The sequence below is a fragment of the Oncorhynchus nerka genome, linkage group LG28, assembly GCF_034236695.1.
Source record: "Oncorhynchus nerka isolate Pitt River linkage group LG28, Oner_Uvic_2.0, whole genome shotgun sequence".
Classification (NCBI taxonomy): Eukaryota; Metazoa; Chordata; class Actinopteri; order Salmoniformes; family Salmonidae; genus Oncorhynchus; species Oncorhynchus nerka.
The window spans coordinates 44,027,779-44,055,064 of NC_088423.1; the positions used below are offsets into that span (position 1 = coordinate 44,027,779).

The 27,286-nt window shown below is 41.3% G+C and overlaps 1 protein-coding gene across 2 annotated transcripts in view; it reads left to right on the forward strand.

Moving 5' to 3' along the window:
- Positions 1 to 21,246: 21,246 nt before the first annotated feature.
- LOC115113261 (heat shock protein 12A) overlaps positions 21,247 to 27,286 on the forward strand; it is a 45,334-nt gene continuing 39,294 nt past the window's right edge. For both annotated transcript variants that reach the window (XM_029640731.2, XM_029640732.2), the window contains exon 1: positions 21,247 to 21,634. In XM_029640731.2, coding sequence (XP_029496591.1) covers positions 21,544 to 21,634 — 91 coding nt within the window. In that variant the 5' untranslated portion in view covers positions 21,247 to 21,543. The remainder of the gene's footprint in view (positions 21,635 to 27,286) is intronic.

Genomic DNA, 27,286 nt, shown 5'->3' on the forward strand with positions numbered 1-27,286 from the left:
TTGCCTCAAGAAAAAAAATTATATGACCCCACTGTTTCAACTGTGAAGCATGGGACAGGTTTAACCAGAGCCATATCTTTAAATAGGCTACATGGCTCTGGGGTAAATGTTAGCTATTTGCTAGCTAAGATAATTAATTAAACTACTATGAAAAAACAATACATATTGTTATGTAGGCTACTCTTCGTTTTTTCTTCAGCTAGCCAAACAACATAGCCTGTAATGTTAGCTGGTAATTGTTGGCTAACTAATTTTAGTTAGCGAGCTATCTACTGTAGCTAATGTTAGCGAGCTAGATTCACTATTGAGAAATGTTAGTCACTATTTAAACCCACGATACTCTTTCACATTTTTCCATCCTCCGTCCATTTGTCCCTGTCTTTTCCTGCCCCTGTCCACTTGTAAAGAGTTTGGGTGCTATGAAAGACAAACTCAACCTCCACAAACAGGTAAGACACAAACATACAGGACCCAAAGTATAGGTTATGTTAAACTTGACTAAAAGAAAAATAAATAAAACAGATTAGATATTAGATGCCTTATCAAGGACTCATGCAATTTATTATCTAGTCAAATTTGATTGGCAGCTCCGGTTTTGGATTGCACTGTTGGCCATTCCTGTCTCATATAGATATACTGAACAAAATATAAATGCAACATGCAACAATTTCAAAGATTTTACTGAGATACAGTTCATATAAGGAAATCAGTCAATTTAAATAAATAAATTAGACCCTAATCCATGGATTTCACATGACTGGGAATAAAGATATGCATATGTTTGTCACAGACACCTTTTTTTTAAAGCCTCCCGAGTGGCGCAGCGGTCTAAGGCACTGCATCGCAGTGCTAGTGGCGTCACTACAGACGATCCCGGGCAGTATCACAACTGGCTGTGATCGGGCATCCCATAGGGCGGCGCACAATTGGCCCAGTGTCATCCGGGTTAGGGGAGGGTTTGGTTTGGCCAGGGGGCTCTAGCGACTCCTTGTCGCGGGTGACATGTTGGTGCAGCTGTCTTCCAGGTTAAGCGGGCGGGTGTTAAGAAGTGCGGTTTGGCGGGTCATGTTTCGGAGGACGCATGACTCGACCTTTGCCTCCCGAGCCCGTTGAGGAGTTGCAGAGAGGAGACAAGGTCAAAATTGGGGTAAAATATATATAATTACAAAAAAGTAGGGGTGTGGGTCAGAAAACCAGTCAGTATCTGGTGTGAACACCATTCCCCTCATACAGCGCAACACATCCCTTTAGCATAGAGTTGATGAGGCTGTTGATTGTGGCCTGTGGAATGTTGTCCCACTCCTCTTCAATGGATGTGCGAAGTTGCTGGATATTGGAACACGCTGTTGCACACGTCGATCCAGAACATTCCAAACTCAATGGGCGACATGTCTGGTGAGTATGCAGGCCATGAAAGAACTGAGATGTTTTCAACTTCCAGGAATTGTGTACAAATCCTCGCGACATAGGGCTGTGCATTATCATGCTGAAACATGAGGTGATGGCGGTGAATGAATGACACAACAATGGGCCTCGGGATTTTGTTTACACAGTATCTCTCTGTTCATTCAAATTGCCATTGATAAAATGCAATTGTGTTCGTTGTCCATAGCTTATGCCTGCCCATACCATTACCCCACCGCCACCATGGGGCACTCTGTTCACAACGTTAACATCGGCAAACCACTCGCCCACATGATGCAATACACATGGCCTGCGGTTGTGAGGCCAGTTGGACGTACTGCCAAATTCTAAAAACTAATGTTGGAGGCGGCTTATGGTAGAGAAATTAACATTGCATTATCTAGAAACCACTCTGGTGGACATTCTTGCAGTCAGCATGCCAATTGCAAGCTCCCTCAACTTGAGACATCTGTGGCATTATGTTGTGTGACAAAACTGCACATTTTAGAGTGGCCTTTTATTGTCCCAACACAAGGTGCACCTGTGTAATGATCATGCTGTTTAAATCAGTGTCATGATATGTCACACCTTTCAGGAGAAATGCTCACTAACAGGGATGTAAACAAATTTGTGTACAACATTTGAGAGAAATAAGCTTTGTGTGTGTATGGAACATTTCTGGGATCTTTTATTTCAGCTCATGAAACATGGGACTAACACTTAACATGTTATGCTTGTATTTTTGTTCAGTATAAGACTGAAGTACTCAGACAACTGAACGATCAGAAGACACTCGCTACAAACCCCACAAAACAGCTTTTGGTATATATATCAAACAAATTGTCACTAGGAACCTACGAATTCACCCAAAGAGAACAGATTTCTGGTGAGCAAAAACTGGTCCATGCGGGTAATCTACAAAGTCCCGAAGATACACAAAAAAACTGTCCCAGTCCCCGGACAACCAATAGTGTCAGGCAATAACTCCCCTTTGGAACCCCTGTCACAATTCGTAGACTACTACATTAAACCATATGTACAATGTTTTCCCTCATTATGTGAGAGACTCGTCTGACCTTATCCTTAAGTTACAACAACTCTGCCCGATAAGCACAACATCACTTTGATAAGTTTTGTGGGAGCTTTTATTTCAGCTCATGAAACATGGGACCAACAATTTACATGTTGCATTGATATTTTTGTTCATTGTTGTTCATTTTTTGTTCATTGTACAACATATGTTAATAAATAGCCCTCACACTGTTTTCAGTTTGTCATGTTCAACTGCGAAAAATATCCATTGTGTGCATGCTAATTGACTATCATGGTAATCGAAGTCCATGTTAAGTCAATGGGACAAATTGCCTTTGTTGGCTAACTAGCTAGACACAAATAATATTAGCTAGCTAGCTAGCCAGCCATTTACAGTTAGGCCAACATTTTGTTTTTCATTTGAGATAGTTTTGTGTGTGTTTAACTAGCTGGCTAGCAGACACATACCATGTTTGTGGTGAGGGGGAGGGTTGAGGGATTGTCGGTGAAAAATTAAACGTTGTTTCCTTTTCTATCTTCTGTATTATACACTACATGAACAAAAGTGTGTGGACACCTGCTTGTGGAACATCTCATTACAACATCATGGGCATTAATATGGAGTTGGTCCCCCCTTTGCTGCTATAAGTCTCCACTCTTCTGGGGCGGCTTTTCATTAGATGTTGGAACATTGCTGCCAGGATTGCTTCCATTCAGCCAAAATTGCATTAGTGAGGTCGGACACTGATATTGGGTGATTAGGCCTGGCTCGCAGTTGGTGTTCCAATTCATCCCAAAGGTATTCGATGGGGTTGAGATCAGGGCTCTGTGCAGGCCAGTCAAGTTCTTCCACACAGATCTCGCCAAACCATTTCTGTATGGACCTCACTTTGTGCACGGGGGCATTGTCATGCTGAAACACAAAAGGGCCTTCCCCAAACTTTTGCCACAAAGTTGGAAGCACAGAATCGTCTAGAATGTCCTTGTATTCTGTAACGTTAACATTTCCCTTCACTGGAACTAAGGGGCCTAGCCGGACCATGAAAGACAGCCTCAGACCATTATTCCTCTTCCACCAAACATTACAGTTGGCACTATGCATTTGAGCAGGTAGCGTTCTCCTTCAATCCGCCAAACCCAGAGTTGTTCGTCGGACTGCCAGATGGTGAAGTGTGATTCATCACTCCAGATGGTCCAGAGTCCAATGGGGGCGAGCTTTCCACCACTCCAGCCGACGCTAGGCATTGTGCATGGTGATTTTAGGCTGCCATGGAAACCCATTTCATGAAGCTCCAGACGAACAATTATTGTGCTGACGTTGCTTCCAGAGGCAGTTTGGAACTCAGCAGTGAGTGTTGCAACCAAGGACAGACTATTTTTATGAGCTAAGCTCTTCAACACTCTCCAGTCCCGTTCTGTGTGCTTGTGTGGCCTACCAGTTCGTGGTTGAGCCGTTGCTGCTCCTAGACTTTTCCACTTCCCAACAACAGCACTTACAGTTGACCGGGGCAACTCTAGCAGGGCAGAAATTTGATGAACTGACTTGTTGGAAAGGTGGTATCCTATGATGATGCCACATTGAAAGTCACTGAGCTCTTCAGTAAGGCCATTCTACTCCCAATGTTTGTCTATGGAGATTGCATGGCCGTGTGCTCAATTTTTATACACCAGTCAGCAACGGTGGCTGAAATTGTGTGTGGTGTGGCTGAAATTGCCGACAAGACTAATTTGAAGGGGTGTCCACATATTTTTGTATTTATAGTGTACATCTCAATGCTTGTCAATTAGTGTCAAATGTAATTCAACTGTATTGTTATGTTGCAAAAGGAAACAATAACTACAATTGGGATAAAAAGTTGTTTCTGAAGACTTCTAAATGCATCAGAGGCACAAATACAGTATGACCTCCCGATGATTGGTAATGGCTGGTAGCAAGAAGGTACATGTTCAATAAGATGCAGGCAGAGTGCCAAAAAAAAGTGAACATCATAAGCTCCATACAAGACAAAATGAAGAGGACTTTCATGAAACAACACAGCACCAACAAAGTGCACTCCGTTTGTCAGCCATTGTAAGACCCCAAAAAATCGAATAGAAATAAATTATTAAAAAAGCACAACTATGTAACGTAGCTGGCTACTCAATGGTCCCATGAAATCAAGTGGTACAACATGTATGAAATTCCTAATCTTCTATTCCAAACAAAAACGAATTCAATAAACAGGTTACAATAATGGGTTGCCATTTAAATAAATAAAAACTTACAGATTGTGGATATCCCTTTGCTTGCTGCCTCCCTGTGAAAATAGCAAGAAAATAGCAACCTGGGGGAGAAGAAAGATTAGTGGCATTTAAAACCAAGCATGTTCTGTTTGTTCAAATTGCTGACCATATTTTGTTTATATAGGTAATGACAGCACATCCAGTAACGGCGTCACCTGAAATAGCCGTACTTGAGAAGCAGATGTTTTTAAAGTATACATGTTTCAATTGCAGAAATCGACCAGTGAAGCTAAAAAAAATACTAGCTCCAAAAAAGACCAGCCCCGTTTGCCCAACCCCTCTAATTTGTGGCTGCATTTGGGGCCGGCGCAATTATTTTATTGAGGTGGCCTGATGGGGTGCCTAAAGGCTTCTAAAAACCTACACCATTGCAACGTAGGCCCTAGGCTTTTGAAATAGTATTTTGCTTGTCTTTCTGAGGTCTATTTATTATGCAATCGGACAATATAGACTACATTATGAATCCTTGAGAATTAAAAACATTAAAGGAAAGGGCTTTAAATATATTTTGCAGAGGGTGGCGCAAGCAAGAGTGTAATCTATAGTTATACAATGGTAGTCTATAAATCACCTGTTGCTGACTTATACGCCACATTATTTCATAACAAATGCAACACCCGTCTGTGATTGTCAGGCCAACCCAAGATGGGTGGTTAATTTGCATTCACACGTTTTAATTGTTTAACTAATAATGTTAAACAGCTTACCAGGGGTGTTGGTGGGGTCACATGAAAAAGTGCAGTTTCTACCTAATTAGTGCGTCTTTTTCCATGAGCCTTAAGCCACCAAATACATTACATTTACATTTACATTTAAGTCATTTAGCAGACGCTCTTATCCAGAGCGACTTACAAATTGGTGCGTTCACCTTAAGACATCCAGTGGAACAGCCACTTTACAATAGTGCATCTAAATCTTTTAAGGGGGGGGGGGGGTGAGAAGGATTACTTTATCCTATCCTAGGTATTCCTGAAAGAGGTGGGGTTTCAGGTGTCTCCGGAAGGAGAACAAACAGCTCTTTACATTGTAATCATTTTCCACAGCACAGATCATTAAGAAACGTATATACAGCACCAGTCAAAAGTTTGAATACACCTACTCATTCAAGGGTCCTAATTCATTTGGACTATTCTCTAGATGATAGAATAATAGTGAAGACAACAAAACTATGAAATAACATATGGAATCATGTAGTAAGCAAAAAAGTGTTATAAAATATATTTTGATTTGTCTATTTGAGAAAATACACACCCGAGGAGAGGTTGTGAAATAATATTAGTATAGAACATGTAGTCTAGGGCCAACAAATGCTGCTAAACAAAATATCCAATGTAACACAAAGTGGAATCAAATAATATAATATTTCAATTAAGTAAATAGGTTGATTCTTCAATCGAACTTGAAGAGAACATTTTAATAAGGGCACTTCAAAATGATTTGGCTGCATACATCATGCTAATGTGAGTTGTCAAAATGTTAATTGAATCCGTAAGATTCTCAAACCTTTTTGTAATTGGATGGTCGCCCTAACTCCATTAGCTGAACTTATTTTCTTTCTTAAAATAAGGTAAACTCTTAAAATACAGGTAAAACCGCAATGACGAGGATGTGACATATTCAAGGACTTTGCATTTAAAGGAGTATTCCTCTACAAAACTTTATTTTGGTATTTTTTTCATTAGTCCACTGTTGATACAGCCCCAAAATGTTTACATTATAGGCTATCAAATGTTCAGTTAGGTCAAAAGGACCTAGTTGTGTATCATAAGATATTCACCTGCTAATTGTCCTCGCCCCTTTTCCTATGCATTAAATTACGTTTGACAGCTATTGTGGTTCTATGGTGGAAAATGCATACTCATGAATTGTTGGCATTTTCGTTAGCTCCAGATGGTGACGAGGGAAGATACAAATAGTTTAACATATAATCCTCAGGCGTGTTCAGGTAACCCAAGCAGAGCAGTTTCTGTGTACCATGTCCCTTTTCATAATGCAAAAAAACCAACCTGTCTGTGAACTCTCTCAGCGTGTTTAGGAGAGTGAATTAAGCAAGATCTAGCTAGTGCATTTATTAAGCCAAGTCTTAAGAGTGTACTTTACACAAAACCACTAATCTCCCTGTTTTATACGTGCCAACAACAATTGTAGTCTGAAATGGGCACTTGAATGCACCACTGATCGATGTTTCTAACAACCGTTGCGTATGTGTAGGCCGGCTACGTATCAATCAGACAGCCTACACTTTCAAGAAGATATAACCATTTTTTTCTAAGAGTGTAGAGTAGACTGGACACATCGATCAGTTCCTACATGAGTAGATTACATTAAGAGAAAATACATGGGTATAGATATGGAGCACCATTAATAGAGGGTATTGTATAAAACCAGGTGTCATAGCGCCCAAGGACAAGGCTTTAGGCTATGTCCATATTGCAATCTGTTGTTGAAAAGAATCAAACAACAGAAGGAGTAGAGTTGAATATTGTATTACTTCTGATATCTCGTATAAGGATTTCAAATGGAAAATAATTGTCTAAACATTATAGGACCAATACCTCTGTTAAAAAACGCAAGTTTAGAAAAAAGCATAGGAATCCCACATAGATTGTTTACTTGGAAAAAAGACAATAGTTCCATAATATCCATTAATGAAAACTTTGTTTAGCCATGTCAACACTTTAAACATATCTGACTAATAGTCCATCGCACCGCAAACTGCAGATGAGTGCGTTAGAAATTAAAGCAGGCCTTATACAGCAAGTAGGCCTAAATGTACATTATTTGTACAACATTTTGGACAAATGTATAACTTTTCGAATATTGAGGTTTTTCATTTAGGCACTAGCATGCTTACTATTCTGAAAACGTCACTTTGAATAGCATTTAATTCCTCTTTTTGAAGAACGCATAATTCATTCCTCTTTTAAACCTATATTTCAATGATATTTAGAGAACATTCTCATCATACCTATCATATACAATAACACAAGATTTACGAGCATATATAAAGTAGTTCATGTGTACTAGCCTTATCAAAACATGTTGTTTATTAAATATGAATGGTTAAAGATAAGGTTGGCACACACATCAAATTGTAGTAATTGAAATAAAAATTTAGCCTAAAAGGTTACTTATGCCCAACGCTGTGTGCTGTGTGAAAATTGTATAATGGACAGAGCCTGTTTGAATAATTAAACATGCACTGAAATCATCTTATTCGTTATTTTTTGTTTGTTCCTATAGCTAAGGTCTTGTCTCAAAACGGTAGCCTAATTCAAGGCCTGTATATACAACAGAGAATGATTATGAAGCAAACAACAAAACAATTAATCCAAACGTATTTTCTCTTGTGTTACATTTTATGTAGAGTGGTTGCGTTTGTAGCCTAGTCACTGAATGTAGATAACAATTCAAACGGTTGAGTTGGTTTTGAAAATGCAGGCTACAAATAACATGCACATTATTTTTTATTATACTTATATTAATGATTTGTAATGATTGTTTGAATTATATTTTCCCATATTCACGCACTTTTTGGAGGGGGGATATAGGCTAGTAGCCGCGCTTGTAGCCTGCAAGTTGATCTTATCAGATCTTTCGGAATTAATTAAGTAACGTTTAAACTGGTGCGGCAGCTAGCCTAGCGTTGGACTAGTAACCGTAAGGTTGCATGATCAAATCCCCGAGCTGAAAAGGTACAAATCAGTCGTTCTGCCCCTGAATAAGGCAGTTAACCCACTGTTCTTAGGCCTTCATTGAACATACGTATTTGTTCTTAACTGACTTGCCTAGTTAAATAAAGGTTAATAATAAATAAGTAATACATTTTGAGGTATGGGTTTAAGATAATTATTACAAGACACCCCCATGTAAAGAATTAAACGTACCCTCCCCTCCGTAGGCTAATTCAGGTATTTATTATATTATGCTTGTTAGAGAATGTGTTTCATTAATTTGTTGACCCTCCTGCAGGTGCTTCTCTTCTTTCTGCACCGACACCCCCCTCTTGTGGATAGGGAAGTGGTGGTTTGGATCAGTGTATCATGACAAAGTTTCTGTATGAAACTAGAACTTTTATGGGTATTTTCTAGTTTCCATGTGCTTCTGCGCGGTACTTTTTCCCCATTGATGTTCTTTTTTTTCTCTCCATTTTAACCAAACAAAGTTGTTGTTGTCAATAGTATGCATAATCACTATAACCTACTGTTGATGTTGTAAAGATCAAGCATAGCATACCTCTGAAATGCGTTTGTTGTTCATTTATCCGTTGGAAAAAGAGGGGTCCATCGTTGTCGCTTATTCACACAACACATAAATAGTGAAATACACTGTTATAATTACAGTTATAATTTCTAGTACATTAACTAATCCCAATTCAAGATGGTAATTGATTGACGTAAATGGAAACAAATAGGCAACCAACAAAACATGTCACCATGTCATTGGATTTAGGTTAGAAGTTGGGTGAAATAAAAATGAAATTCCCTCATGTTGATGACTTTTTACAAATTCAATCCGTTTTCCACTTTGATTCAACATCATCACATAGTTTTTTGTTGTTGCAATGACGTGAACCCAGTTTTTGCCCAGTGGGAAGCGAATGACAAAGAACAGGCATAAATGCGGTGCTTCTGCAATCCGAGAAACAGAATCATTTTCCCCAGTTGGATAATTCGTTGTGTGTGTTTAGCATCCTTGAATATGTCTTGCACTCCAGGATTATGCGAGCATTTTCCAATTAGGCAGATATAAATTCATCATAATAATGCTGCAAGACTACAACAAGAAACAACGCTTGTAACATCATTAGTGGTGGAACATGAATCCAGCTATACTTAAAATGTTGCCTGATTCATCCAAGCCTTCGTGCGCTTTGTGATAGGAGAGAAGGGTCCTTGTCCTCACAACCAATATACATTTTTTAAGGCACTTAAGCACCATCACCATTTCTTCTCGTGTCCTAGCATCATTAATGGATATTTTTTCCCTTTATTTTCCTTTAAAAAAGATGATTACCAGGGTTTCAGAGATGCTCCACTGCACTTTATGGCCACTTGCACTGTTTTTGCATGCCAGACCTGGGTTTAAATTGGCATACTATTTATTGTATTCAATTACTTTCACATACGTCTTGAAGTTTTTTTTTCTTTGAAGATTGCATGTGTTTGGAAATACACTTGGAAAGGGTTTTTTCAAATACAAATAATGAAATAGTCCATGCATTAAAACCCAGGTATGTTTGATCCTAGGAGTATTTGAAATAATGTATTTGGAAACAAGTTTGTAAATAGTGTGAAATAGTAGCCTATTCATCTGAAAATATTTCAAAATACTTTCAAATACTTCATATATAAGTAGCTGATTTGGCCACATTATTTGAAAATACTCAAATACACAGGAAATATGTATTTAAAATACAAAATATTCATGTATTTGACCCCAGGTCTGGTGCACGCACAATGTATAGCTTTCCTTGGAAAAGAAATGCAAGACAAATCAAATCCAAACTTTTTGAAAAATCTTAAGCTATGTTGGCTGTTTTCTGTTATAGTAATATACCATGAATTTTCAATACATTTTCTGTTAGACTTATGGATCAATCTGGGTGTGTTATATGTGTTTATTATATTGTCATTTGAAAGCTTGAGAAAGAACCAATAGTGGATGTCTTGGCAATTTTTTATTTGAAGTGAATGAATGTATGGCAAGGAGTTGCCTTGCTGCATATGAGGATGTCATATTGCTGAGTCTACCTTTAGAAATAATTAGTGATGATAAGTTATTATCAGTTAAAAATACATATTGACACAATCGGAATAAACAGATTATTTCTGATGCAATAACTTGGGACTGTGGTATTGTGTGTGTACACTAAACCAGGCATATATCTGAAGAAATATATTTTTTATTTAGAAAATGGTGAACTATACCACATTGTTCACATTTACCCAATGTGCACTTATCAGTCCATTGAATCAACATGTAGTACTACCATAATTAACTACCATCATTGTTAGTTGACAGTGAGAAAGTCACATAGCAGAAGACCACTAGATGGGGTAAGGAGCTGGTCGTTTGTGCACCATGGGCTAGGATGCTGAAGTGACCTTGATAGGTTATTTTCTCTTTTCTTCACCAGTTGCTACAGTAACTGAATATATTTGGATCCTCTCAATGACACAATAGTGGAGGAAAATGTTTTCAATTTTTTTTTCTGTCTAGTCACCTCTCAAATGACTCCATCTTTTCTGTTTGAAATGGGGTCGAGAGGAAGATTCCCCGTTGTGAAGTATGTGCTGCTTTGGCTGTCTGGCTCTGCTCTGTCTGACTTTATTGGAAACTTCTTCTGCATGTGTAGCATCACTTCTCAGTGTAGCTCTTTTCCTTCCCTGGAAGATGGCACCTACTCACTCTATCATGTGGGGGAAGTGAGTTGAGTGTTTGATACATGGTGGTACTGCTATAGTAACACTCCACTGGAGGGCCGTGGCTATAGGAGAGAATGATGGATCCCATTTCATGTACTACACCCCACAATCCTCAAGCTAACCAATGTTTACAATATAAGCTTTAGGTCATATGGGCGTGGGGAGGTGTGCCCATTGCTGTCCAATGAGGTAATTTATAGACACTATTTCTGGCCATTTAGGGGACCCTCTTTTTCCAAGAGCACCCCCAGAGGCAAATTGTTGAGCATGTAACTTTAAAATTCCACACTGGCTACCACAGGGTTGTTTCAAGAATATGTATATTACCCTTTAGCAAGGCAGAATGTCGGTTTCAAATATTGTTTTTGCAAAATGCCCGGTGGGATTACTATGCCCACATTTTTTTGAAGTATTACTTATTCTGTACAGGTTTTCTTTTCACTCTGTCAATTAGATTAGTATTGTGGAGTAACCACAACGTTGTTTATCCATCCTCAGTTCTCTTATCACAGCCAATAAACGGTGTAACTGTTTTAAAGTCACCATTGGCCTCATGGTGAAATGTCCTTCCTCTCTGGCAACTGAGTTAGAAAGGATGCCTGTATCTTTGTAGTGACTGGGTGTATTGATACAGAATCCGAAGTATAATTAGTAACTTCACCATGCTCAAAGAGATATTCAATGTGTGCTTTTTTTATTAATACCCATTTACCAATAGGTGCCCTTCTTTGCGAGGCATTAGAAAACCTCCCTGGTCTTTGTGGTTGAAATTAACTGCTTGACTGAGGGACATTACACATAATTGTATGTGTGGGGTACAGAGATGAGGTAGTCATTAATAAATCATGTTAAAAACACTATTATTTGACACAGAGTGAGTCCATGCAACTTATCATGTGACTTGTTAAGCACATTTACTCCTGAACTTATTTAGGCTTGCCATAACAAGCCTTAACATACTTATTGACTCAAGACATTTCAGGTTTTAATTTATTAGTCATTTATACAAATTTAGAGAGAAAAAATAATTCCACCTTGACATCATGGGGTATTGTGTGTAGGCCAGTGACAGAAAATCTCAATTTAAACAATTTTACATTCAGGCTGTAACACAACAAAATGTGGAAAAGTCCAGAGATGTGAATATTTTTTGAAGGCACTGTATGATAGGTGTCTCTAAGTTTTATGTCATTGGTGTTGCCGCCTTAAAAATCCCTCATTACAAAGATATACAAGGACCTTGAGCATTCCTTCCAGTGGCAAACTGTTCTGGGGGAGGGGTCTAGATTTTTTTTGAATGATTAGCTAATCACACCCTTTTAGTATGTCATAAATTGGAGGGTTCCATTGATATTCGGTGTGTGTCTAAATAAAAATAGTAATTGGAAAATTACATTGTGAACAAAATGACTAATCATGTATTTTTAAAGAGTTAATAACCTTAGATTTAAGCATCTGTGGCCTCCATTTATGAAAATCCTCAATTAACTGGTATTTTCTTTTTACATTATGTCATGAAGAACACATGCTCAACTTAATAAAAAAACATGTTTTCCCATCTCAAGAGGTAAAAAAATAAAAATACTGTAGTAAGTGCCGATTAAGTGTCAAATAAAGTATAAAGTAACGGGGTTGACCTTAACAGGTTAGAGAATTTCATCTTAAATCAGCCATAAATCCCACTGTGACAGGGGGAATGGAAGTTTGTTGTGTGCAAAAGGGTGGGGCAATTGCATGTAAGCTTCCCCAAAAATATGTAATTGTTAAAACATTTCAATGTTTCTTTTAAAATATATATTTAATAGGAATAGTTGGACAATATTAAAAGAAGAGTTCAGTTCATGTAACAGGGTTGACCTTAAAATGAATCACATAATAATGTTTTGCAATGACAACAAAAAGCAACAAAAATAACTATGGCTTTACAATGATGGTGAAAACTTGGAGAAATGTTGGGGTTAAGTGCTGTTAAACTCTGATGCCCTCTTGTGGCACTTTCTAAGTGGGGCGGCAGATAGCATATTGGTTGCTGGAGCCAGCAATCCCCGAGCTGATATTTAAAAAATCTGTCGTTCTGCCCCTGAACAAGACATTTAACCCACTGTTCCATGGTAGGCAGTCATTGTAAATAAGAATTTGTTCTTAACTGACTTGCCTAGCTAAATAAAGGTTACATTTTAAAAAATAAATCCATTTAACTTGTTAGAGAAACGGTCCCGCTTTGGGGATCAAATCAGCGGAAATTTCAAGTGCGCCACGTATAGTTTTTGATAAAACTCAAACTTTCATTAAAATACACATTCAAGGTAGTGAATTAAAGCTACACTCGTTGTGAATCTATCCACCAAGTCAGATTTGTAAAATGCTTTTCGGCGAAAGCATGAGAAGCTATTATCTGATAGCATGTATCCCCCAAAATACTGCAACGTCACCTAACGACAGATTTTGAGATAGCCGGGGCTACCCAAAACGCAGAAATAAAATATAAAACATTCATTACCTTTGACGAGCTTCTTTCTTGGCACTCCTAGATGTCCCATAAACATCATTTTGGGTCTTTTTTTAGATTAAATCGGTCCATATATAGCCTAGATATCGATCTATGAATAGTGTGTGATCAACGAAAAAATGAGCGTTTAACGTAACGTCATTTTTTTAAATTAAAAAAGTCTACGATAAACTTTCACAAAACACTTCGAAATACTTTTGTAATGCCAACTTTAGGTATTAGTAAACGTTAATACTCTATCAAAATGATCACGGGGCGATGTATATTCTTTAGCTTCACGTCTTGAAATCATGGCCGGATATTGCTCAACCAAAACATCCTGTCGGAGACCGGAGGAAATCGGCTCCCTTGTTTCGGTTTGACCAAGAAACAAAGCCGAGGCAAATGACAAGACTCTAGACATCGTGTGGAAGCTGTAGGTATTGCAACCTCGGCCTCATTTAATCTGGGTCACCTTTAACAATTGGTTGAAGGGGCGCATGGATATCTTTTTCCATTTTCAGTGATCAGATTTTCCTGCACTTTTCGATGAAACACACGTTCTGTTATAGTCACAGCCGTGATTTAACCAGTTTTAGAAACGTCTGAGTGTTTTCTATCCACACATACTAATCATATGCATATACTATATTCCTGGCATGAGTAGCAGGGCGCTGAAATGTTGCGCGATTTTTAACAAAAAGCAGCTTCCTTAAGAGGTTTTAAGTGACACATTGTAAACTACCTTCAGTTTTGGGAAATATACAGGTAACGAGTGGAGGACAGAGGAGCCTCTTAAAGAAGAAGTTACAGGTCTGTGAGAGCCAGAAATCTTGCTTGTTTGTAGGTGACCAAATACTTATTTTCCACCATAATTTGCAAATGAATTCATTAAAAATCCTACAATGTGATTTTCTGGATTTTTTTCTTCTCGTTTTGTCTGTCATAGCTGAAGTGTACCTATGATGAAAATTACAGGCCTCTCTCATCTTTTTAAGTGGGAGAACTTGCACAATTGGTGGCTGACTAAATACTTTTTTGCCCCACTGTACCTCTTGTGTCTGAGCCGTTGAATTGCGACTCTACTTTGTCTCTCTACTGACGCTTAGCTTGTTTGATTGCCCTGCGAAGGGAATAGCTTCAATGTTTGTATTCGGTCATGTTTCCGGTCACCGTGCCCTGGTTAAAACCAGTGGTTCGTGCTTTCAGTTTCGCGAGAATGCTGCCATCAATCCACGGTTTCTGGTTTGGTAATGCTTTAACAGTTGCTGTGGGTACGACGTCGCCGATGCACTTGCTAATGAACTGGCTCACCAAATCAGCATATTCGTCAATGTTGTTGTTGGATGCAATGCGGAACATGTCCCAATCCACGTGATCGAAGCAGTCTTGAAGCGTGGAATCCGATTGGTCGGACCAGCGTTGAACAGACCTGAGCGCGGGACCTTCCTGTTTTAGACTCTGTCTGTAGCCTGGGAGCAACAAAATGGTGTCGTGGTCAGCTTTTCCAAAAGGAGGGCGGTGTAGGGCCTTATATGCGTCGCGGAAGTTAGAATAACAATGATCCAGTGTTTTACCAGCTCTGGTTGCACAATCGATATGTTGATAGAATTTAGGGAGTCTTGTTTTCAGATTAGCCTTGTTAAAACCCCCAGCTACAATGAATGCAGCCTCAGGATATGTGGTTTCCAGTTTACATAGTCAAATAAAGTTCATTCAGGGCCATCGATGTGTCTGCTTGGGGGGAATATATGCGGCTGTGATTATAATTGAAGAGAATTCTCTTGGTAGATAAGCCGGTGACGGCGAACGCCGCCCGAACAAGGAGAGGGGCCTACTTCGGTGGAAATCGTGACAGTAGGAAGCTGTAACCTGTAACATACCTCGTTCACTCTCCTCTGGACTTTAAATGGCCCCACAAACCGCGGGCCCAGCTTCCGGCAGGGCAGGCAGAGGGGCAGGTTTCGGGTCGAGAGCCAGACCCGGTCCCCTGGTGCGAACACCAGGGCCTCACTGCAGTGACGGGCCACTCTGGTCTTTTGGCGCAGTGCGGCCTGCAGGAGGTGACCATGGGCGGCTTCCCATGTCTCCTCCGCACGCCTGAACCAATCATCCACCGCAGGAGCCTTGGTCTGACTCTGATGCCACGGTGGCAGAACCGGCCGGTACCCCTATACACACTGAAAGGGGGAGAGGTTGGTGGAGGAGTGGCGCAATCTCTGCCCAGAGCACGAACGCCACCCACTCCCCCGGCCGGTCCTGGCAATAGGACCACAGAAACCTGCCCACATCCTGGTTCACTCTTTCCACCTGCCCATTACTCTCGGGGTGGAAACCCGAGGTGAGGCTGATCGAGACCCCCAGACGTTCCGTGAACACCCTCCAGACTCTCGAAGTGAACTGGGGACATCAATCAGACACTATATCCTCAGACACCCAGTAGTGCCAGAAGAAGTGTGTAAACAGGGCCTCCGCAGTCTGTAGGGCCATAGGGAGACCGGGCAGAGGGAGGAGATGACAGGTCTTGGAGAAACGATCCACAACAACCAGGATCGTGGTGTTGCCCGGTGAGATAGGAAGATCCGTCAGAAAATCTACAGACAGGTGTGACCGAGGCCATTGTGGAACAGGTAAGGGATGTGGCTTATCTCTGGGCAGGTGCCTAGATGCCTTACACTGGGCGCACACCGAGAAGGAGGAAACATAAACCCTCACGTCTTTAGCCAAGGTGGGCCACCAGTACTTCCCAGTCAGACAGGGCAACGTCTGACCGATCCTCGGATGACCAGAGGAGGGTGATGTGTAGGCCCAATAGATCAACTGGTCACGGCCAGCAGACGGAACATACTGACGCCCGACGGGACACTGAAGTGGAGCGGGCTCTGTACGTAACGCCTGCTCAATGTCCGCGTCCAGCTCCTACACGACCGGAGCTACCAGGCAGGAGGCCAGGAGAATGGGAGTCTGATCCATGGACCACTCCTCTGTGTCATACAGCCGGGACAGTGCGTCTGCCTTCACATTCTGGGAACCTGGTTTGTAGGACAGGGTAAACACAAAACGGGTATAGAACATGGCCCACCTTGCCTGACGAGGATTCAGTCTCCTAGCTGCCCAGATGTACTTCAGGTTGCGGTGGTCAGTCCAGATGAGAAAAGGGTGTTTATCCCCCTCAAGCCAATGTCTCCACGCCTTCAAAGCCTTAACCACAGCCAACAGCTCCCGGTCTCCCACATCATAGTTCTACTCCCCGGGCTGAGCTTCTTTGAGAAGTAAGCACAGGGGCGGAGCTTCGGTGGCGTGCCCAGGGCTGAGAGAGCACGGCTCCTATCCCAGCCTCGGACACGTCAACCTCCACTATGAACGCCAAAGAGGGATCCGGATGGGCCAGCACGGGAGCTGAGGTAAACAGAGCTCTTAGGTGCCCAAAAGCCCTGTCCGCCTCAACTGACCACTGCAGACGTACAGGACCCCCCTTCAGCAGTGAGGTAATGGGAGCAGCCACCTGACCAAAACCCTGGATAAATCTCTGGTAGTATTTGGAAAACCCTAAAAAAATGTCTGCACCTCCTTTACCGTGGTGGGAGTCGGCCAATTACGCACGGCTGCAATGCGGTCACTCTCCATCTCCACCCCTGCGATACCCCAGGAAGGACACTGACTGCTGAAAGATCAGGCATTTCTCAGTAATGCTTGGCGCATGTAGCGGAGTATGTCAGAATGTCATCGAGATACACCACTACACTCTGCCCGTGCAGGTCCCTGAAAATCTCGTCTACTAAGTATTGGAAGACTGATGGAGCATTCATCAACCCGTACGGCATGACGAGGTACTCATAATGCCCTGAGGTGGTACTAAACGCCGTCTTCCACTCGTCTCCCTCCTGGATACGCACCAGGTTGTACGCACTCCTGAGATCCAGTTTAGTGAAGAAGTGCATTGACTCAATCGCCGTGGCAATAAGAGGTATCGGGTAACTGTAGCTCACCGTGATTTGATTGAGACCTCGATAGTCAATGCACGGGCGCAGACCTCCATCCTTCTTCTTCACAAAAAAGAAATTAGAGGAGGCGAGTGAAGTGGAGGACCGAATGTACCCCTGACGCAGGGATTTTGCGACACAGCCATAGCTGCCATCTCCGCTTGTGACAGGGGATACACCTGGGAAGTGCAGCGTCTACCAGGAGATTTATCGCACAATCCCCCCATACAGTGTTTGACTACTCCAGAGCTCTCCCCGGGAGGCATGAGACGAGGGCGGACACTCCCTCCCTTCCCGAAGGAGCTGAGTGAACGGTGGCCAGGTATAGGTCCAGTTGTAAGAGGAAGCCCTGGCACTGTGCTGCCATCCCATCATACTCCCTGGGAAGGAAGAGACGAATCCCACTGGAACTGGATCCGGACGGGACGGGTAGAGGTATCCCCGGTTGAGCTGATCGAGGCGCTGGAAAGACTTCCTGTCTCTCCCAGCGGTCCATAGTCTGGACAACGCGATCCACCATGGCACCGAGATGATGCAGCATTGCCGTGTGTTTCTGGACACGCTCCTCGACTCCTCTGACTGGGGTACCTGCTCCTGCTGACTCCATGGTTAGGTGTGAGATTCTGTCAATGGCGTGCGTACAGGGAGCGGAGTCAGGTGCAGGAGAGCAGAGAGTTGTGAACAGGCGCACACTTTATTTAGGCAGGAGAAACCAACAGATGGACGCCACTGCGTCGAAACCTCTAGCCAATGCAAAAGTGCAAACGCGTAAACAGTCACAATAATATTATTTAAACACAATAACATACCTTGTGAAATAAAACACGGAAATAAACGCATACCAGCAAAGCGCGTCAACCATAGACACGTAACACAAAACAATCTCACACAAAGACATGAGGGGAAACAGAGGAATAAATACATGTAGTGTGATTGGGGAATGAAACCCAGGTGTGCAGGGAAGAAGACAAAACAAATGGAAAAATGAAAAATGGAGCGGCGATGGCTAGAAAGCCGTTGGCGCCAAACGCCGAACGCCGCTCAAACAAGGAGAGGGGCCGACTTCGGCGGAAGTCGTGACAAGCTAGGTACCAAATGTAGCTACACACATTAATAACAAAGTAAATATCTGCATGTAAAATAGCTGGTTAGCTGTAAAATCGCCAAAACAAACTAGACTATCAATTTAGGAGCCTACAATCTCACCATGTTCAACCTGCAGATCGATGTGCCTCACAGAGTGGAGTCTGACATTCACAATGGCAGATATACTTTTGAGGAGATGGGAAATGTTGCCCATGCTACGCCAATGGGCCACGCGGTGCATTCTGGGCGATTCTGGGAAGAGGAGCGCTCTCCTCCAAGGAGTGAATGGTAGTCTATTGGGCGCTTGCTCAAAAACCCAACGTTAGCACGAATTTCGTCAACCAGAAGTACAACATTACAAATATTTTCTGAGATGTAAGTGTAACAGTACTCTTCTTGCGTTGTGTACAATCAGTCATCGACACGGAACTCCAACATGTAGCACCAGTCATGTAGATTTATTCTGATAGGAACGGCACAAAATTGCACGTCATGCAATGCACATCTCACCATCCAACTCTGCACTCACACACGCTGGTTTGGTGCTTGTTCACTGTGATAGTTACCAAAATAATACAATTACAAAATATAATATAATATCTTTAACAATGTACCTGATAGGAACGGCACAAAATTGCACGTCATGCAATGCACGTCTCACCACCCAACTCTGCACTCACGCACTGTACAAAATATATGAACCCCCCCCACCAGACACAGTAAGTTGCTAGCTAGTACTGGCGGGAATTCTTGACAACAAAATGCACAACAAATATTCTCCAAAAACCGCTGCATCTTATGTGTGATGTATGAATAACATTTACAAACAATTTGATATAAATTGTACATTTAAATCATCACTTGAGAGTATAAAAATCACTTTTGATGTACAGTGCTTTGCAACCAACAACTTACCACTGGTTTGGTGCTTGTTCACTGGGACGATTCTAACTGGAACATCCCCCCTCGTAAGCAAGCTACACAAACCAGCCAATAAGATGCCATGTTGAGTAGGTGAAGGCCAGACAAACTCAAACCAAAAACCCATTGGCTTAACAATAAAGTGACAAGGGGAATCACCAATATAACCCTGTTACATAATAATAAGAATAATAATTACTAATTGCTCTCTGTAATATCGTATAGCTTTGGAATCGTGACATTACGTACTTTCGAGGAAATAGGCACGTTTCTTGACATATACACTGACTTTGAGAAGGGATTGCGTGACCATTAGCTTAGCAACCGCGTGAAGCCTCATGACAATGTGAACGTGATTGACCGACAGTTGGCTGGGTGGGGTATTATACGTTCCTTCATTCATTGGATTACTATCTACGTTCTATAATATCTCTGGCAATGGCACCATGCAATGCATTCTGGACTAAAGAGGCAGACAAATAGGAAAAAGTGGTAGACACTCCTGTATATTACAAACATATTATCAATGGCTGATTCGAGAGAAGACATTCTCCCGAGTTATTACATCGGCCAGTATTGAAATCTGACGTGTGATTGACGTTTTCGCAATCTAAAAGTCATACTCCTATTCACTTCCAGTGTAGTGAGAGTGATTCCATCACAGTGCTACGTCATACCGGACGGATTTCTGCCTGCTTGAATGACAATAACTCAGATACACGTGAAAACATGAAATGTCCCAGGGAATCGATAGAACATCACTCGGAGATGCACAAAAAACAATATAACATTCAAAATGGGTGAACCTTTCCTTTACGTAGTTGCTCTTTTCTTCATTAGCATGCTGATGATTTTGAGGCTGTTAATATTGTGGCATAATGTTTTCATTGTGTGATATATAGCAAAGTTATATTGGGTTTATTTTCATCTGCTAAGACATTGAATACATGTTGTTTACTATATTTAGTAAATTGAGTATGTTTAGTTTGGTTTCTCTGTGGGCTATATCAGTCCTCTAATACAAGACTATTAAAGGCCGAGTGCACTACTTTTGTGAAACATTCTTCAAAAAATGATATATTTGTATTAATGTATATATTTGTATTATTTTCAGAACCCCTACTTCCCACAGGCTCACTGGCATGAAAGGTGAACACCCTATGCTTTGCACCAATAGGGTTAACCCACTTGACGGGAATTGTAATGTGGCTCATAAAGCAAAAAAAAAACGCTACAATGTTTAAAAAAAAAACATATACCTGATTGCTAGAGAGCCCAGCCTTGACTGTCTAATCATGTATTGAACTCAGTGTTCATCATCAAGTGTCATCATGAATGTACAACAAACCCAGAAGCATAGTGCATTTTACCGTGCCTAAAATTGTTATACAATACTGCAGTACAAGTGTATTGATGTAGGCCTAATAGTCAAAAAGCAAACATGACAGGTAACCTGAAAACTAGTGTACAGATTTTTTTTGGTGTGTGGTGGTGGTGGTGTGTGTGGGGGGGGGGGGGGGGGGGTTATTATTTGCATAGGAGATGACTAATGAAAATGTGCCAGTGCAGGAAAGCTAAGACCCTGATGATTTAAACTAGTGCTGCATCCTAGAAGCCCTTACTGTAGACTTTTAGGTCTGGATTTGGAGACATTCCTTGCCAGAACAGCCGTGCGAGCTGACGGGAGGGGCGGGACAGAGGGCTACCTAACAATCGGAAAGTAGCAGCCTGAGGTACTACCAGACTTCTTTGCTTTGGAGGTGTAGATCGGCCAAACTCGACTACAAGCTTTCAGTTGAATGGGTCAACCTCGCTGTGCATCATTTAAATGCTGTTTTTAGCGCGCCATCCATAGCAAATCCTATTTTCCAGTTTAAATCTAATGCTTCAGACTGGCAAGTAAACAAGGACAAACTGAATGTGTAACTGTTTAGGGGAGACTCAAGGAAAGATAAAACAGCGGGACATGATGACTGAGAAAGAATCGGCAACAGACAAGATAATAGCAGGTAAAACGCTTTCATTTTTAAGGCTATCCTTCAAAGGGCCCTCTCTCTACCTATTATTTCAGTCTCAAAGCTACACAGTAGGTGCGCTCATTATATCCGTGGCGGTGCGCATTAGAGCCTTTGAGATCTTGCCAGGAGACTCCTTTTCCGTTTTCACGTTTGATTTGGGTTATAGTCGTCCAGGCAATGTGATGGCAATGATATATAGAGGCATTCGCTCCTTTTAAATGTATTTAGCTATACAAGGTTTATAATGAAGCTATTATTGTAACGCGTATAGGCTACAGTCGTGGCCATACAGTTTCAAAATAGCTCTGCCGCAACATGGAGGAAATATGATAATCCACCTGGACAGAAACACATTTCATTATTAGAATCATTATTTTACTCTGAAGAATATTTCCACTACAGCCCCAGAAAATCGCCACCAGTCGCGTTTAGACGCCCCTTTTCCTTGGGCAGAAAAAGGTATGCTCAGGCAGTAGGGTTTGGTCCTCCATAACCGTGCAGAGTATGGTCACATGGTCAGTCCCACGGGAGGTTTGACTCAATGCAGCAAAAGTATGCTTGCCCTACTATCATCCTAGGTATCGCAGCAATGTCGTTAAAACGTCGGATTGTAAATAGGAATCGCTATACAATCTGAATGGATTAAAAGCAGCGATTCCTCTATAATGGGACAAATTATATTATTACAATCTCAACCAGTGCTCTTATTTTCATGTTGTTTTACTTATTTGACGTTTTCTTCTAGGTTTTCATGTCCCAACATGTTATTTAGAAATAGGAATATTGACTTTTATTTCCATCACCCACAAGCTTCACAGAGGTGTCATATCTGCTCCACAGCAGGACAGTAAATCACGTGACACCTCTCCTATGATGTAATATGGGGGTGTAGATTAATCGTGCACAGTACAGTAGGCCCTACAGTGCATTCGTAAAGTATTCAGACCCTTTCCCTTGTTTGATGATTTCCCAAAATGCTATAAAGGCCTAAATAGTATCATTGATGATACATTACTTTAGAGTATGGTTACATTTCACCTGCTCTGTTAAAACTTTTAGAGGGTGTTTTTTTCCACTGTGTGATGAATTTACTATGTATTATGTTATGGTGTTCATTGTTGATCCAGACAACATATCAACAAGCATGCAAGTATTTGATTGGGAATCATTTACTGGGTTCTGACAGGGTGCTTCAAAAGTTTTAAACAGACTGCTGCCCATCCTAATCTCTCCTGCCAGGCACTCCTGACATTGTGAAATGGTGGGTGGGGTTGTGCACTAACTGCACTTCAGTGAGCTCAGCTGCACATAGGGATGAGGCAGACGCAGTGGGACATCGCCAGATCTGTCCCCCCTAACCCCAAAACACATGTAAATATTTGACTATAAATTGTGCCTATCTGTATTATACTAATGATATTTTAAGTCTTATATTCTAATGAGCCGTTTACTTTATGTTTGTATTCACATCTTTTATTATTTCATTTTGTTGTTGCATTGTCGAAAAGGAACCTGCAAGTAAGGATTTTCTTGATGTTGTATACCATGTGTCTCCCGTGCATACAACTAATACAACTTGAAACTTTATCTGAAGAGGGACTGCCGCTCAGTCTGCACAGCACCAACCAATCATATTTTGGAATGGGAAATGCGGACAGCTACCTCAGCCTCACTGATATAGAGGTTGCCAGCACAGTCACTGTGGAATCGATCAATATGTACACTTGAGCTTTGCAGCAGAACGATTGTCTGGTTACCCAAACTCCTTGCTGCGGCCAAATTCTACGCCACGCCCACCGACATTAGTTAGTACTCCGCAATGATTCTGGATCTGAGAATCTCCTCTGCGATTTCTAGAATGCAAACACATTCTAACTATTCTGATTGGTCGCAGAAATCGATTGGTTTGGCCAGAACCAGAACATACGTCGGCATTTCTTTTACATTTCATTGGCTTTGATACTCTGATTAGTTCGAGATTATCCCATCACTGATGACTTTGTTTGGTACAAGACCCCTCATTCTGATGTCACCACAAATTACTTCAACAATGGAAGTCTTAGACTGAGGTATGTAGCGAATATAGAGCAGCGGAGGAATTCAGTTTGAGTCGTCAGGCAAGCAGAACGGGACAATGGAGTCCCCATACTATTCAGGGTGTGGTCACAGTCAGTGGAGCAGCACATGTTCGTATAGTAATGTTGAACCTTTTCAGATGATTGATATGCAGTGTTTGGCTAATATTAGGCACTGTAATTGAGTGCAGTAAAATGTGTGAATGTGACAAATGGACATAAATTAATATTGCACTCAGCTGATTACCTGAGCTACACGTACTCAAGTACCTATTAGTGTGCTGATACAAATCCCAAAGATGACAAATAGCATCTAAAACCTCTGATACTGCTTGTAGACACAACCAAAACTGCAATGATCTGTTTCAAATTATCAGTACTTCTAATTGCCGATGTCATTATCATAACTTGCTAAGCACATTTTCTGTTGTACGCTTTTGCTCAAGTCATTTATTTTAAAGAGCAAAATCCCAAACTATTTTGGACTGGCTTTAGCCAAGTGAGAACACCCAGTGACCACACTAACAGAGAGCTTTGTGTTCCCTTAGGGATAGCCACACATGTTCTACACATTTAAGGTGGAGAAAGAAAGGGAGAGCTCAGAGAGGGGTGGGGGAGTCATACTCAGACATTTATTTGGTTGGATTGTGATATTAATGTGATCACAGATTCCAAAATGCACAGATTCATCTTGTGTTGCCTTTGTAGATAGCATCGGTGACAGCTTGATGCAACGAGGCGTTAACCTAAAAGGTGACAAATACAAAAGTCATCTATAACCAACTAGTTCATGAAACAATCAGTCATACATTCGTGTCTAATCAATGCTCTCAACATCTGAAAGCGTTTCAGTCAGCCCCAGTGTTTTTCTGTGGGTGGATTCTCCAGATCGACTTGTACTATGATCTAGGAATTCAATCAGCTTCACTATGATCGCCAACTTTTAGCCCAGTCGTAAAGCCCAGTTTTCCTCTGGTCTGCTGAGCTGCACAAAGTGGACCTCATCACTGGGCTATTTTCTGTGTGCTCTGTCCAGCTGTTCTACAGAATATCCAAGTACTTACGGACACTCCCACACATGTGGCTCCGGCCAACCAATGTGTGATGCCTCCTCATCAATTTCACTGAGAGGAGAGAACCGTTGGAGAGTTTTTTTTAAAGACTAGGGTCAGCGTTGCACATTCCATGCATTCAAGGAACCAATCTTGAGTATCAATTAACAAAAGAGTGTAAATGTGATGAGGTCAGGTCAGACGACATTTCGGAGAAGACATTGAAATGCATTGAGTTTATTGAGAAATGCATTGAGACCTTTTACCATAAGGTAGCATTGTATGAATCACTACACGGTCATTCAGGTCATAAATCAGCTGGGTGACTAATAGGTGAACAGCAACAAGCATCGAAAAGGACTATACAATATAATACCTCAATGTGGCTCAGCACATCATGAGCAGTCAAAAACAAATTGATCCACAGGTGTGCTGTCGTCATTGCACTCACAAATTCTGTAAATGAAAGATGGCGCTGCAATGGATAGTAGCTGTCTTGTGTTTTTTTTTATACTGATCTTAACTTTTTTTGTACATAATGTCTCAGCCATCATTTCCTATGACCTCATACCCCTGCACATCGACTCGGTACTGGTACTCCCTGTATATAACCATGTCATTTTTACTCATTATTTTTATTCAATATTCACTGTGCATTTATACCTCATGTCACTAGTTCAATTTTATTTGTATCTTTAACTCTGCATTGTTGGAAAAGGACCCATAAGTAAGCATTTCACTGTTAGTCTACACCTGTTGTTTACGAAGCATGTGACAAATAACATTTGATTTGATTTAGTGACACACAACATTTTAAGTTCCCATAGCAACCAACACATTATTGTCTTCTTGCAGAAGTAAGCTAGGCATTCATACAGCACAACACATGTAGTTTTACAACTCAAGTGCAGCTGCATGCTACAGCAGTGATAAAGCTATTATGATTTTAAACATGTACAGCCTCTGTATGAGACTTTGAGCTCTAGTATACAATTGCCCTTTTTCACTTGAAGCCATTGTTGGCATCCATTTGTGAAGTGCATGGGGGCTTTGGGGTTGGTGGCTGGGAAAGGGGTTGAGGCCAGGGGAGGGGGTTAGGATGCAGTCAGAGGTGGTTTAAGACCTCAGGCATTAACGTCTCTGTTTGAGGTCAACCCAATGACTTAGAGTCCCAGAGACACACTATTGTAAAGTGGCTGCTCCACTGGATGTCATAAGGTGAATGCACCAATTTGTAAGTCGCTCTGGATAAGAGCGTCTGCTAAATGACTTAAATGTAAATGTAAATGTAAACAAGAGTGGGAGGGGAGCTGAATCTGATGGGCCAGGGCCAGACAGGAAGTTGTCTTTAAGCTCCACAGAGGCCCTAAGGTCAAACAGATCCAGTCGCTACTCCAAGACGAGACACACACCAGAGGGCCCACCACGACACAGGTGTGTTCTCTCAATCAAAGATATCTTTCATGTTGTGACTAGGTGGTAATGGGTGACATTAATCACATCACAGGGTCACATTTTTGTTATAGGTTTTCCGTGTGGGTAACAGTTCACATTAGTTGGTTTTATACCAATAATGCTGTTATTACTACAGTCATAACATGGTTGCTACATTTGATGGAGGTTGAAAATAATTACAATTGGAAGGCAAATAAACTCGGAAGGGACAAGAAGTCCAATGCTCGGCATTATGTCATGACTAAGATAGTGGCTTTGTTTACCCTCCAGAGGAGGCACCCATTCTGTTTTGGAGTAGGCGGTGCAGGGGGAGGGAGGCGCTTTGCACATGCCATTGGATTGTAGATGTGAAAATAAGACCTAAACAGCTGTTAGACATCAGCAGTCTGACATCTTTTCGATTACCAAAGAGGCCCTTCATGAAAATACTGTAATCTCCGTCTGTATGTGTCTCTCTCTCCTCCATCAAACACAGTGTACTCCACAGAAAGCTGTACTCTCTGTACTCTCACCACGGTACTCTTTGCACTCTCACCAGTTCAATGTTAGACACCAAAGCCTACTGAAGCACAAGCCTGTTTGATGTCCAATGTAGCCTAATTGGTTGCATGTGTTTCAGTGGAATTCCAAGAATGTAAACACGGAATGGGTTACTGTTTCTTCACATCTCTCACTCCCATCCTGATGCTGTCAGATATAAGCTCTTCCTCATACCACAGCAATGTTTACATCCCATTGCAATGTCTACTGTACATCCACCTTTCAAAGTGTTTGGAACCTGTGTTCCCTTTGACAGATTTACGTAAGAACATTTACTGAATGATTCTGTTGCTCTTAACTACCTCAGTTCAAACACAAAAAACAGCAACAATTCAGGACAACTTAATTCATTAACTCACAAAAGTTGAATATATGGTGTTCTGTTTGATGACTAGTTTAGACTTGATGGGATTACTTTAATAGGGTCGTTCCACCAATTCGGTGCTTTTTGAGAAGCATAAGTTGGTAAAAAAAATATATGTATTGGATTTCACCTCATTTTAACATTGTGATAAAGAGCA